At 38.2% G+C, this 14,024-nt stretch overlaps 1 protein-coding gene across 1 annotated transcript in view; it reads right to left on the reverse strand.

Moving 5' to 3' along the window:
• The window catches only part of LOC127651860 (TBC1 domain family member 9-like), a 28,827-nt gene extending 16,622 nt beyond the window's left edge, over positions 1-12,205 (reverse strand). The window contains exons 1-7 of the mRNA XM_052137896.1: positions 11,470-12,205; positions 6,023-6,133; positions 4,362-4,480; positions 4,035-4,263; positions 2,338-2,599; positions 799-1,006; positions 237-443 (exon numbers count right to left, since the gene is read on the reverse strand). Of these exons, the coding sequence (XP_051993856.1) occupies positions 237-443; positions 799-1,006; positions 2,338-2,599; positions 4,035-4,263; positions 4,362-4,480; positions 6,023-6,133; positions 11,470-11,581 (1,248 nt within the window). The 5' untranslated portion in view covers positions 11,582-12,205. The remainder of the gene's footprint in view (positions 1-236; positions 444-798; positions 1,007-2,337; positions 2,600-4,034; positions 4,264-4,361; positions 4,481-6,022; positions 6,134-11,469) is intronic.
• Between the last annotated feature and the right edge of the window lie 1,819 nt (positions 12,206-14,024).

Below are 14,024 nucleotides of genomic sequence, written 5' to 3' on the forward strand. Positions count from 1 at the left end.
TAGTATAGTACAGTATAAGTATAGTATAGTATACTGTATATAGTACAATATAAGTTTAGTGTAGTTTAGAATGGTACAGAATAGAATAAATATAATGTAGTACAGTTAAGTTTAGTATAAGTCAAGTATATGTTTAGTTTGGTATAGTTTAAGTATAGTATAGTAGTCTAATATATACAGTATTATCTTTAATAGTAAAAATCTAATGAAAAACAAAAGAAAAGCATTGTGTTCACCTCATCGTCTGAGCTGCTGAGGCTGCCTGTGATTTCCCGCTCAAAGTACATTTTGGAAGTAGTCTGCTGCAGGAAGTCAGAGATCCGCTGCACCAGGAAGTCCCGGTCTTTGAGATTGGCAAAGAGGAAAGTCATTTTGTTTTTGGTGCTGATTGACAAGGGGCTGGGAAGGACGTTGGAGCTATCAGCTTTCTCAACGATGGTCACCTATTGCAGAGAGAGAGGCATAGGGAGGTATATATTTTACGTTTTAAAGAAACAGCATTCAAAACACATTATACTTCAGCAATGTCACATCTGGTGAAAAATATATAGTGAGGAAAAAAATTAACACTGCATCTTAATGCACTGCGACAGGCTCAGTGGAAATATCAACATTGGCGAAGCAAACAAGAGAACTGCCATAATAATAATTAATGATTATAATTAGTGTGATATACAGTAGAATAGTCAGAATCACAAAACCATTGCTAACATGTAGAGGAAACAATTTGACAGCAGCAAGCGTGAACAAACTTATTCTGACAGATCTAGGAATACAGACAGCTCAAATCTGACTGACCTCTCTTAGAGGGATAATCAGACTGCAGACAGTCTCCTCTTTACTGGTGAAGCAGATGTAATTGGTGGAGACAAACATCTGTCCGAGGATGTGCAACTTGTTGAAGGGGGTCCACAGTGTACAGCCTGTGTGGCCGTCTAGTTTCTCGTCTTTGGGCAGGCGGAACAGTGCCCGGTATCGCTCGCTTTTAGCCCTGGCGTCCAAGTCCCTGAAGAAGATATATGGACAAGAAAAAATAGTTATGCTTAAAGGGGGTCCTTGTATGTCAAAATGGTTCTTCTAAAAAAAAAATAAAGTTACACTGCAATCTTTCTAGAGCATTTTTCAAAAGAATTATTGTTTTGAAATTTGACTTATTATTGTTTATCAAATTATTTTAACTAGGGCTTTCGATTTAACGCATTCATTTTGTGTGATTAATTTGATTTAAAATAACGTATATAAAAATGTACACGATTAATCAAGAAATGTTACTACTTTCGGAGCACTTCAAGCTTGATGTACCACCTTGTTGCAGTAGGGGGCAGTCAGCGCGGCAGCTGTACAGGCAACATGCCTCGTCAAACCAACGAGCAGGCACATAACATGCTCTTGTGCTTCAAGACAGCTGGACGGAGCAGGGATCTCGAGATGCGTTTCAAACAATGTTTACCTTGACATATAATCCTACAAACACAGAGCTCATGACTAGAGATACTGAAAACAAGTGAGATGCGACGCAACCAAAGAGAGATGCTCCAAAAGTGTTAATTTGACGCATGACAATATTTTGACTGTAAAGCCACTTGTTTTGTATTATCTAAAAGCTTAACTTGTCTGTTGCCACAATACATAGTATATGTATTAGAGGTTGACCGATATATCGGTTTTGCCGATTAATCGGCTCCACTAACAGATTTCTGGAACTAACAGTTATCGGCAAACATCCACACCGATAGTTTTTCCCTGTTTCGTCCAGTGATGGAGCAGCTGGGAAGGGTCCACTGTCATTATACAGTATGACAACAGCCTCCAGAAGCGGAATAAAACTTCACTGATGCCTTGTGGTGTTTGTTTTGACATGTGAGGTTACACTCTGCCTGGAGCAGAACACTTCTGAAGTGGATTTAAAATATCAATAACGAAAAGGCTGAGAGGACGCTAACATTAAAGCTAACCAGCTAAGCGGTTAGAACAATATGACAAAAATACACACAAGTCCTACCCAAATGGTTAAATGTCACGATTGTTACCATCTATAACCATCTATTTGCATTAGTTTATTTCCAGCTGGTCATTTTATGCATTCGTTAGAAAAGCTAAGTTGCATATTTAAAGCTAGTGATGTGAGAAATCAAAAATATCTGCAAATGAATATCTTCATGCAGCTGAGAGAATCATATAAACAAATCAGAAACGCATCTGATTTCAATTAAATGACATCAGACATCTTGGTTTAGTCCATGACCTTCTAACATCCAGTTTATTACAGTATCTTCAGTTTCTCTTGAGGTCACTGTTCTGTATGGTTTCACCATAATCAGCTTTATAGGCACAGACCTTTTAAGGGCTGACACTTTCTTGGGCGATTTCTTCTTGAGTTTGGGCAGAGAGCGGTCCTGCTCAAAGCCCTTGTTGTCCAGCAGTTGTCTCATGGCGATGTTGGCAAGCTGCTCCATGAGTTTGAACGTCTCGTTGATGTTCAGAAAGACGGAGAAGATGTGCTCGCTGCAGCGCGTACTGAAGCGCACCATGTTCGGAAGCAGTAGCGTGGCGTTCTTCTCCAGCTGTGTGATGTCAGCCCAGCGGATGACCAGCTTAACTGAAACACATTTATATGGACGTCTTTTAACATTTTGATGTGAAGATGAGTGTTTACAGAGCATTTAATAATGAAGTATACCAAGGTGTTTACCTAGTGAACCTAAAAACAGGAGTCTCACATCTCATGCTAAATAGGCGTCAAAAGTAAACAAGCACAATATCAAATCAAATCAAATCAAATCACTTTATTGTCACACTACCATGTACACAATATGATACGATTGTTGATTTTACTGCCGTTTTGGAGATTTTGGTCTTTCCCCAATTAAGATGTACTTTCATCCATAGAAAAAAGCTGCCCGGAAGCATTAGTTACACGGCTTCCAAGTGACCTGACTTGCCATGAGGGGACATTGGTTTAATATCCAGTTATATGGAGCTAAATTATGGACCAATTCAATTTCTACAAAGCAAGACACAGCAAATTAGTCTTATGAATGTCTTATTGCCGGACTCTGTTGATCGTTGAGGCTATTTAGGATCAAATCTTAGGTTGTTGATCTAACATGTTAACTCAGTGAGATTATATAAAAAAATTACTTGTTAAAAAACAACACAATTTATCATATTTCCGGTCAGCAATATGGAATATTCTTACCATCGGAGCAATTAAAGCTTGAAGTACCACCTGTTTTCAGCAGGGGGCAGTAAGCGAAACTCCAGCTGTATTAGCACAAACCACACAACAACAAAAACACACGTGACAGCACAAGATGGGGATGTGTTTTTGCGCTCAAACACAGCTGGATGGAGTGCAATTCCAAATGCAAGAATCCCGAGACGCGTTTATCTTAGTTTAATGTTTAACTTGACAAAGCAACCTAAAAACGCTGCTTTTATAATGCGCCGCAACCAAAGTGAGACGAACAAAACAAAAGCCTTCGTTTGACGCATGTGTATATTGACGCGTCCTTAGAAAATCCCTTATAATAAATCTCAGACGAATTGCATGCATTGACAAATTCAAATCTAAAATGGATTGCTATGGACTGTAGGCAATGATTGACTTATTTTAATATTAAATAAATTGCCTTCTATAGCCACTTTTTGTATTTTCTTATCAAAGTCTTCAATCAATTATCTGAATTTTTATTTTTGTAATATATCATATATTTATAATTATTCAAATTTCACTATTTATAATTAATTAATCATTATATACCGAATTATTGTTATTTGAGATGCTTTCTCAGCAAACATTTATATATGCAATTAATTTTGTGTCATGTAATTAATTCAATTAAAAATGTTAATCCATTGACAAAACTGCCCTTAGCCCTTATCAAAACTATATATTAATTAGGAAGATATGTGATTTATCACAATTTGATGCTTTATTGTGCTGTGCCTAGATAATAGATCAAAGTGCCAACCCATTTATAAAGTTGTTGCAGACAGCATTTTACATCATTTTGTTGTGCTGTAGTGCTCACCCTCTTTTCCGAGAATATAGGAGTAAAAGCACAGGTGATTGATGCTGAGGTACAGCCAGCCCTGCCGCGGCACCTTCCCCTTCCAGTAACTGCAGGAGTAATAATTAACCAGCTTCTCCTCCTCTGGCATGGCGAAGAGTTTACGGAACTTAGCGATGGCCTCCTTGAATTTTTCAGTGTCATCGTCTTCTTTAATATCATGGCTTTTGTTGTATTCAGCTATGATGCCCTGCACAGACAGGAGAGACACAGAGTGATTATGGCTCATTTTAGCCACATTCTAAGGCAGTATTGCAGTTTTGTACGACTAAAGTTGTTATGGCTTACCTGGACTTTTCCCTTGACGAACGTAGTGATGTCATTTTCATTCTCAAAGATGGAGAGCGTTTGCAGCAGGTTCTGCTCAAGCCACTCCCAGTTCTCTGTGATCTCCTTACGCGAGCTCCCTATGAAAAACACGTGAAGACAATGTTCCACAGTTGAATTGGAAATAGGGACAGATGCTAAGTGCAAATAGCCATAGATGCTAAGTGCAAATAGCCATAGATGCTAAGTGCAAATAGCCATAGATGCTAAGTGCAAAAAGAGATAGATGCTAAGTGTAAATAGCGACAGATGCTAAGTGCAAATAGCCATAGATGCTAAGTGCACTAAGCGATAGATGCTAATTTTTGTTGTTTTCCTTTAATGAGGAGATTTACAAAAGGACCAGCAGCTTCTAAAGAAACAGCTTGTGAAATCTGAACCCACTCGCAGTTTCCCCTAAAATAGATTAGCTCAGAAACACAGCACTCTCTGCTCTGGGACGCAAGCGCTGCCTTTCATCCACCCCTCTTGCTTTTGACTTCAGACAGAATGATCTAGGCTATAGAAGCAATAGGAATCTGTCAACCAGTAGAGAATTTAGTCTATCGTTTCTACAGCATTAAATATATCAATGAAATAAGTGGTCAAGATGAGCTTTATGTTATTTACACGTGAGAGCGATGAAGAAACATCAAGTAATGCAGAATAGATAGTGGGACGTGTCCCAAACAAGTCAAGACGAGGACTTTTTATTAAGGGGTGTCACGTGAAACAGAGTTTAGCTATTTATGGTTACAAAGCCACCTCATAAATTGCCACATTAACGTTGAAAAAAATGATATGCGGTCACATTTGCTTATATAATATCTGTGTTTAAAAACGTGTTCTTGCCTTACCTGAAGTCACTACGGTGAGCTTACAATAATGATTTTATATTCAGAGCTTTCCGAAATTTCAGCTTTCCGTCATTCATACTTGCATGTTTATGTCATGGCTACTATAGTGCACAAATATGCTTCTTACTTATTTTTTCAGATATACGTCTTCAGATATATATATTTTTAGATATATGTAAAAATAAAACAATGTTCCTTTGCAAGTAACATGCAGTTTTATATTTCAACAACAGATGTCGATAGAGAGCAAATAATTCTGTGATGTACATTTAAGCGAAGATCAATTATTTGCGTGGAAACATTGATACAGTCTTGTGAAGTAAAATACTTTGCAATACTTTGGAATAGTTGTTTCGACCACCCCTAGTGTACATATCACCACAGTAGTGTGCTGCCCAACAAAAACATCTGCATTACTCAAACCCCAGACGCAATATTTGAAGTGCTAAATCGCACATTAACCCTTCTGTAACTGCAGTCTCTTTGTAGCCCGGTACAAGTACAGATTTCCAACAACTGTAAGGTTTTGTTGAAGCATTGATTCCTAAAGCAGTGACAACATTGTTTGTAATGGTCTGATCTGAACTGTGAAAGCCAAGACAGCATGTGCACATCATGTTCTCTCAAACAGTATTTGAAAAAAAGGTGCACATTGATTTTTGACTTTAGATTCCACTTTCGAGGCAGTAGGGCATGAGGTAATGCTCTGGCCACCAGGAAGAAGGCGGGATATGAAGGAAGATTTCAGAATGGGCGGCAGTGGGGGGTGTGAAGACAGTATGTTACCGTGGGCGATGGTCCAATAAACCAGTGAATCAGGGGTCTGGTAGAGGATCCGGAACGGGGCCACACGAGCACTGGAGTCCAACACAACGTCAAGGGTTCCCACCAGCAGACCTGTGGGAAATCATTAAATACTATGCTCAGGATTATGGCAGTAGAATATTAGTAGTCTAAAAATAGGAATTTACTTAATAAATTAATATGCACACAGATACAAAACAAGGTTGTTTTTGAGGATACTCTCAATAAGACAAAATAATTTAAACAAGCATCTATTACGACCAGTGGTCAACTAATATGGGCTTTTCAATGGCCACTAGAGTGGGGTGGCCGATTGCTTTAGTGAAATTAACTTTCAACTTTTTTTTACAAAAAAAAGTCACTAAAAAAGGGGGTATGGTTATTGGCAGATGCTGATAATCTCAGAATGGGCCTGGCCCATATAGCATTTTATACTTAATATGTCAGGATGCAATATGCGGCCACAGAATTTGGCAGAAAGCCCCACAGCTTGAATCCTGCAGATTTGCCCATCAAAATCACTAATATGAAACTGTCCGGAAATTCCACGTGCGCCTACTTATGATTACGGAAGTTCAACAGATTACCAAACACTTGAAACAGGAGCGGCATGACCAAGATGAGGCATGAGCAAATCTGTGCACATCCTTATTACTGCTTTCTTGCAGTTATAGGGAATGGATATCCACTGATAAAGACCCCATAAAAGTCAAAATGAGAGTTTTGTGGCTTTTAGTCCAAGTCTGTTAGCTTTGACGTCATCTATATGCTAGTGTACTCTGAAAAGTTGCATTTTTGTTATAGCAAGCTATTTGCATATAAAATTTACAGTTTTAGTTTTTACCAAAACTATTGATGCATTGACATTTTTGTCTAATCAAATGCACTCTGGGATGAGAATATCCTGCATGCTAATAACACCTGCAACCAACACCTGCAGCAAATCATCATCAACAGCTATAACATAAATTCAAGGCTAATTGCTATTTAAACAAGAAAACAGCTGTTCAGTATGTTCAGCCTCAATGTCTCGTTTCAATTGGAAATATGTCACACAAGAAAGAAAACTGGGCTCGTCAAGCCATTTCATGAGGTTTTTAATTCGCTTTTGGCTTTTTACACTGAAGATTGTAGATTGTGCTTGTCTGCATAAAAACGACACCACAGACAGGACTGGAGGCTGTTCCTGGTTGAACCCCCTGAGCAAGCCTGCAACTGGTTCTTAGCCACTTTAAAGATTGTACCTGAAGAAATTTACCATTGCTGCAGGGTGAGATTGCTACAGCGCAATTATCAGAGCTTCTGACATGCCACATGAAGACTCCTGATAAACCAGATAAACCAGAGCTCGAGTCTCTGCCTCTGGCATCATGGTCTCTTTACATCCAGATCTACTCCACTGATTGTCTCTACACGTGGATTTCACATTTAAAGAGGCAAAATGGTGTTATGCAATATGGCATTCCACTTCAAAGCCAAATTACATCTTATCGTTCTCTGGCATAGCTACTATAAACTTTTTTCAAAAACATTTCAAGCCAGAACACTCTGGTTAAGTTGACACAGAATGAACCTATTGACCGTTAACACACCAAGTCAATTTTATATGTATAGCGCTTTTCACAACACACATCAAGGGTTGACTGGGCATCGGGAGAACTGGGACTTTCCCGGTGGGGCGGCTGCAAAACGGGGCCGAATGGGCCACGATAAACCGAAATGGGCTGCAGCAAACATGCCGCAGGGGACATTGATAAGCAGAAAAGGACAGCGACAATGTATATGTAGTCATTTTTTAAGTCATTATTTTTGCTTTGTGACAACATAGATTTTCCTGAACATAAATGTGTGGCTGAGAATAGAGATCCTCCAAACATGAGTGGCTTCCTCTTTCTGCGAGCACAATAGCCCCTCCAGACCGCATGACTGTATGTTCCTCCTTTTCATACACTCAGATGAGCCACGGTTTCCCTGGTAGCGGAATCAAGAGAGCAGGGATTTGAGAATACAGTAAGCATCACATGATCTATTCAGCTCTACTTTGTTTACGAGCACTCTTGCCCCAAAAATAACATTTGTAAGGACACAGTAACAAGTTTAATGGAACAGTCAAAGTTCACATTTCACAAAATGTGATTTTTTTTTGTTGTTGTTGTTATTGTCTGTTATTCAACAGTGTGGTGCATTTTGATGCAAGACAAGGTTTATTACTGGTAAAAAACAAAAAGTTATTATTTTTTTTTTCACTTGTCAAATAAAACTAATCCACGTATTTCGGAGAATGAATTTGTATTCAAAAACGAATTAATTTGCTTCCAGAATTCTATCATTTAATTAAAGCAGAGGCTATTTGCACCAAGCGATAGATGCTAAGTGCAAATAGCGACAGATGCTAAGTGCAAATAGCGACAGATGCTAAGTGCAAATAGCGACAGATGCTAAGTGCAAATAGCGACAGATGCTAAGCGTAAAAAGCGACAGATGCTAAGCGCAAATAGCGACAGATGCTAAGCGCAAAAAGCGATAGATGCTAAGCGCAAAAAGCGATAGATGCTAACTGCAAAAAGCGATAGATGCTAACTGCAAAAAGCGATAAAAAAGCAAAAGGATTAGGACTATCGCCTGATTAGAATAATAAATATTGATTATCATATTTGCCTTAAATTTCCTTATAACTGCACCTCTAATAGTGACTATAGATGTGCTAAACTACATATTCATAATCGACTTGTCATTGAGATTTCTTGACTTTGGGAATGTTTCCTTGAGTTACATTCTTGTGTTCAAAAACAGATACAGGCAACATCCACATTAATCCGTTTTCATTTGAAAACTCAGTTTTTAGTTTCCTAATGTCATCGTATTCAAAAGTATGCAATAAACTAATATGGTGGTATCGGCTGACGAATAAATGGACACAACTTTCAGAGAGGGTTTTCCCGCTTAAACTGTTTAACAGCAAAAGCACAGCACGCTGTTATCATGCCAATTAAGGCCACGACCACACCAATACATTTTCATATGAAAACGCATCTTTTTACTCTACGTTTTGGCCTTCCTTTCACATTGAGACGGCATCAGCGAAAACTGAGCTTTTTAATATGCTCTCCAACGTGGATACACTTGAAAACACCATCTTAACATTGTAGTGTAGATGGGAAAACTGATATGCCTAACACTATGACGTATTTGTTGTCATGTGACGCAGTCCATTCAACCCATACAATCAAGATGGCGGCCATCTTATAGCGGAGCTGTTGTGCCTGATATTCACTTTAATAGCATTTTTAAAGATACAGGTTAATTTGTACAACCTTCACATTGCATTTCATCAAAGATGACAGGAAGTTTACTCAGAAATGGTGTCCGGTGACGGAACACAAGAACGATTGCGTTTCAGACTGTACATGCAACGGATGTTTTGCATGTTTAAACGTTTCAGTGTGGACGAACAACCTTTGGCGAATGCTTAACAGCAGTGTTGAAGGAGAGCGTTTCGAAAACACAATTTGCAAATGTATCCGGATTAATTTAGACATAGCCTAAAGCACTGGGGCTAAAAATATCGAAACGAAAATGGGATAAAATATGGATAAACTAGTCAACCTCACTAATGTGGTCAGTTGACCACTATCGCGACCCTATCCTAATAGTGATGTACCAAGTATTTTGTGAATGAAGAACAAAAATTGTGACCGCAGACGCATGATTCAAACCGAATCGAAATTTGAACCGTTATCTCCCTAATGCAACCTTTTTTATGTTTTACTCTTTCCGATGCAAACTTGAATCTGTGACTGATTCCTCTATTGGTCAAACATTGTTTCTCTAGACAAATTTGCAAGTCACTGTTCACCGAACTTGAAATTTGGTACTCACTTAAAGTTGAAAGCACTATGCATGTGCTAACATGGATTTGGATGGAACGCAAAGACTGCATATGCATGGACGAGGAGTTGTGGGAGGAATTTTTCATTGTTGTCTTTTATTATTCTATATATTGTATGCAGCCTACATTCAATTGAATGTATCTTTGCCCACACAAAAACAGCCTCTTTCCTGCACATGGACAAAATCTATATTTTTCTAATCAGCATCAACCTGATACAACTGTATTGAATAGCAAAACAGCACAAAGGAGCTGTTGACTTGACCCTTATTCAGCACAAAAACAGCGTTTGAGCTTTATTTGGAACCATGTTGAGCACTAGGCCTTTGGATAATAGACAAAACATGAAATAAGCTGCTTTATCTTAGGTAAACATGCACAAACATGTGGTTTTTCTTTGGTGCTTTTGGTCAAACGCAGACTACCCAAGACCTCTTTGAGTCGGTCTGCTGGGCCGTGCCAGGCTCATCAACACTCAATGGTAACTGGCACACAGCACACTGTTACCATGACATCATCTTTTCTTGCTAGTGTATGCTTTGAGTCTGTCTTTTGTCAATGACAGACACAATGGGGTAGACACACACATATTGGCAGCGCTTAAGCACTTCAGAGTGTTGTTTATCTCACTTATGTAGTGTCATTTGAATCTTAACAGTAAATATCTCATTTCCTACCATTAAAGATCAAACATGAAACTTGGTTAAGCACGATTTCAACAGATTTCACTAATACAGAAGATGAAAGCAAATGCCAAACATACCTGCCCACCAATAAATACAGGTCAGATCAGGTGAGGTCCTTGTCAGTTAAATGCATTGCACAATACCAAATGACATGAAAACTTGACCAGTCACTACTGTGCCAGAATATTCAGTTATTTCTTAGTCTTTCCTTACTGTGGCACCACACCAGGCAACAAGAGTGCAAAACAAATAAAAACCCTGATGCAATTTATTGTGCAACTAAATCCCAATTAGTTTAGATTTGGTGCATAATGCAAGACTTTTAACAATGAACAAGACCAAACTACGTAGGACTCTTATTTTGAAATGTCTGTGCATCCAGCTCACAGAGAAAAAGGGAGGAATAATATGAATAAAAATACTATCAGCATTAATTTTTGCCGATAACCGATAATTCCAAAAAGCAACTATCCGTACCGCTTAATCGGTAAAAACCGATATATCCGTGGACCTCTGTGTGAAGCATTGCGAATGATGTTATCAAGTCTGTCTCCCAACAACAGAAAGACTTTGACCCTCGCAAACTACTCATATTTATATATACCCGAGTATATTGTTTTATTTCAAACATTCAAATCATGTTCTCTCCTCACACAGGTAATAATAGCGCGCGCACAGGTGTGTCTGTATTTACGCGGCTGTGGCACGCATGACCAATAACACAAGACGTCCATCTGAACCTACAGACAGACTTAAAACATTCATCTCTGATTATATCACACATATTTGTATAAAATAAAACACCTCTTATCATAGCATTATCGTGTAAGTGTAAGCACTAATTAGCTGTTTACCCGCGAGACCGCCTCCATGGCCCTTTCTCTTCTGCAGGATGAAATACGGATTCGCGCGTTCCGTCATCCACAACGCACTGGCCAACAACACCTCCTCAGGGTTGATCCACATCTTCACCTCAGTTTCCTTACGAGGACATCCAAAAAACTCATATGTACGTGGTCCAGTGTGGAGTCAGTGTCGCTTATCCAAGCGTGAAATCTCGTATGCAAAGTAATACGGACGTTTTAAAGCGAAACAATCGGGGTATATCGCACAATTATTGACTATATGTGAGATATAACATGTGACGTATGGAACATATCTATATATATTCGAATATGTGCGTGCAAATAAATAAAATCATCCCGGATCTCCTTAAGACACGCGCGCGCACCTCACGTTACCAAAATAATATCATATTCACGCCTTCCATCCAGAACGACAATGACATTAACGACTAAGAATGCCTAATATAGTCCTTAAAATGCAGAACTAGTATATTCAGGTGATTCATAGTGCAGTCTGAAGATTTCTCGGTGTTTTAAAGCGTCTCAGTCTTTGTTATTCGTCTCTGAATCAGGTGCGACCGGTACAGTCCAGTTTCTCCAGTCAAGCCGATGAAAATGTATTAGATTTCTAAATGCATACAATGTGAGCGTTGAGTGTATGTGGCGACACGGCAAATACTTCCTAGCGCTCAGAATAAACATTGCATGACATTTCTGTCCCTCTTTAATAATGGTGAACTCTCTCAAGCGCCACTGCAGCGCTCTGTCAACGTGCGTCACGGGCAGGCCATTGTGACGTCACGAAAGTGGGAGGAAAACTGGGTTGATAAACAGAAACATGACTGACATGTGTGTTTTTTTATTTTTAGGAAAGAATGAATAAAGCAAAATTATGATTAAATATAATTTCAGGTTACTTATAAGTGGAAAGTGGAAAATGGCTTATAAGTATATATATATATAAAGGATATATATTTGGCAATATTGTATTGTTTACATTCATGCCAATAAAGCCCCTTTGAATTGAATATATATATATATATATATATATATATTTTTTTTTTTATTTAAAATATTTTCTGTAGAGCTTCTTTTAAGCAATATGTATTGTAAAAAGTGCTATACAAATAAACTGAACTGAACTTAATGTAATACAATTAATAAAATAATACATACACAAGACGTAGATAAACAAAGTATCTGTCTTTCCATTTATTTTCTTAAAATAAGCATATGTAAAAAGAGCTTCTACTTTTTTCCACATATGTGGAATATTATAGTAAAAATATGGATATTATAAAAGTACTATATAAGGCCAGTAATTGGGAGATTCATTATTTTGTCAATATAATATTACATCTATCTATCTATCTATCTATCTATCTATCTATCTATCTATCTATCTATCTATCTATCTATCTATCTATCTATCTATCTATCTATCTATCTGTCTGTCTGTCTGTCTGTGTCTGTCTGTCTGTCTATCGTCTGTCTGTCTGTCTGTCTGTCTGTCTATCTATCATCTGTCTGTCTATCGTCTGTCTGTCTGTCTGAATATCTATCTATCTATCTGGGTTGATAAACAGAAACATGACTGACATGTGTGTTTTTTTATTTTTAGGAAAGAATGAATAAAGCAAAATTATGATTAAATATATATATATCTATCGTCTGTCTGTCTGTCTGTCTATCTATCGTCTGTCTGTCTGTCTATCGTCTGTCTGTCTGTCTGTCTGTCTATCTATCTATCTGTCTGTCTGTCTATCTATCGTCTGTCTGTCTGTCTGTCTATCTATCTGTCTGTCTGTCTGTCTATCTATCTATCTAGCTATCGTCTGTCTGTTTGTCTGTCTATCTATTGTCTGTCTGTCTATCGTCTGTCTGTCTGTCTGTCTGTCTATCTATCTATCTAGCTATCGTCTGTCTATCTATTGTCTGTCTGTCTGTCTGTCTATCGTCTGTCTGTCTGTCTGTCTGTCTATCTATCTATCTGTCTGTCTGTCTGTCTATCTATCGTCTGTCTGTCTGTCTGTCTATCTATCTATCTGTCTGTCTGTCTATCTATCTGTCTGTCTGTCTGTCTGACTGTCTATCTATCGTCTGTCTGTCTGTCTATCTATTGTCTGTCTGTCTGTCTGTCTGTCTATCTATCTATCTATCTATCTGTCTGTCTGTCTATCGTCTGTCTGTCTGTCTGTCTGTCTATCTGTCTGTCTGTCTGTCTGTCTATCTATCTATCTGTCTGTCTGTCTGTCTGTCTATCTGTCTGTCTATCTATCTATCTGTCTGTCTGTCTGTCTGTCTGTCTGTCTATCTATCTATCTGTCTGTCTGTCTGTCTGTCTGTCTGTCTATCTGTCTGTCTGTCTGTCTGTCTGTCTGTCTATCTATCTATCTATCTATCTATCTATCTATCTATCTATCTATCTATCTATCGCAACTTACTAGCCACCACTCAGAACAACTTAACAATCACATATAAATGCCCTAGCAACCACTCATAATTACATAATATAATTCTAATACTATCGTGTTTCTTAGGCAAGTTATGCAAATACACTCAAA

The sequence above is a fragment of the Xyrauchen texanus genome, chromosome 11 (assembly GCF_025860055.1).
Source record: "Xyrauchen texanus isolate HMW12.3.18 chromosome 11, RBS_HiC_50CHRs, whole genome shotgun sequence".
In the NCBI taxonomy this organism is placed as follows: domain Eukaryota; kingdom Metazoa; phylum Chordata; class Actinopteri; order Cypriniformes; family Catostomidae; genus Xyrauchen; species Xyrauchen texanus.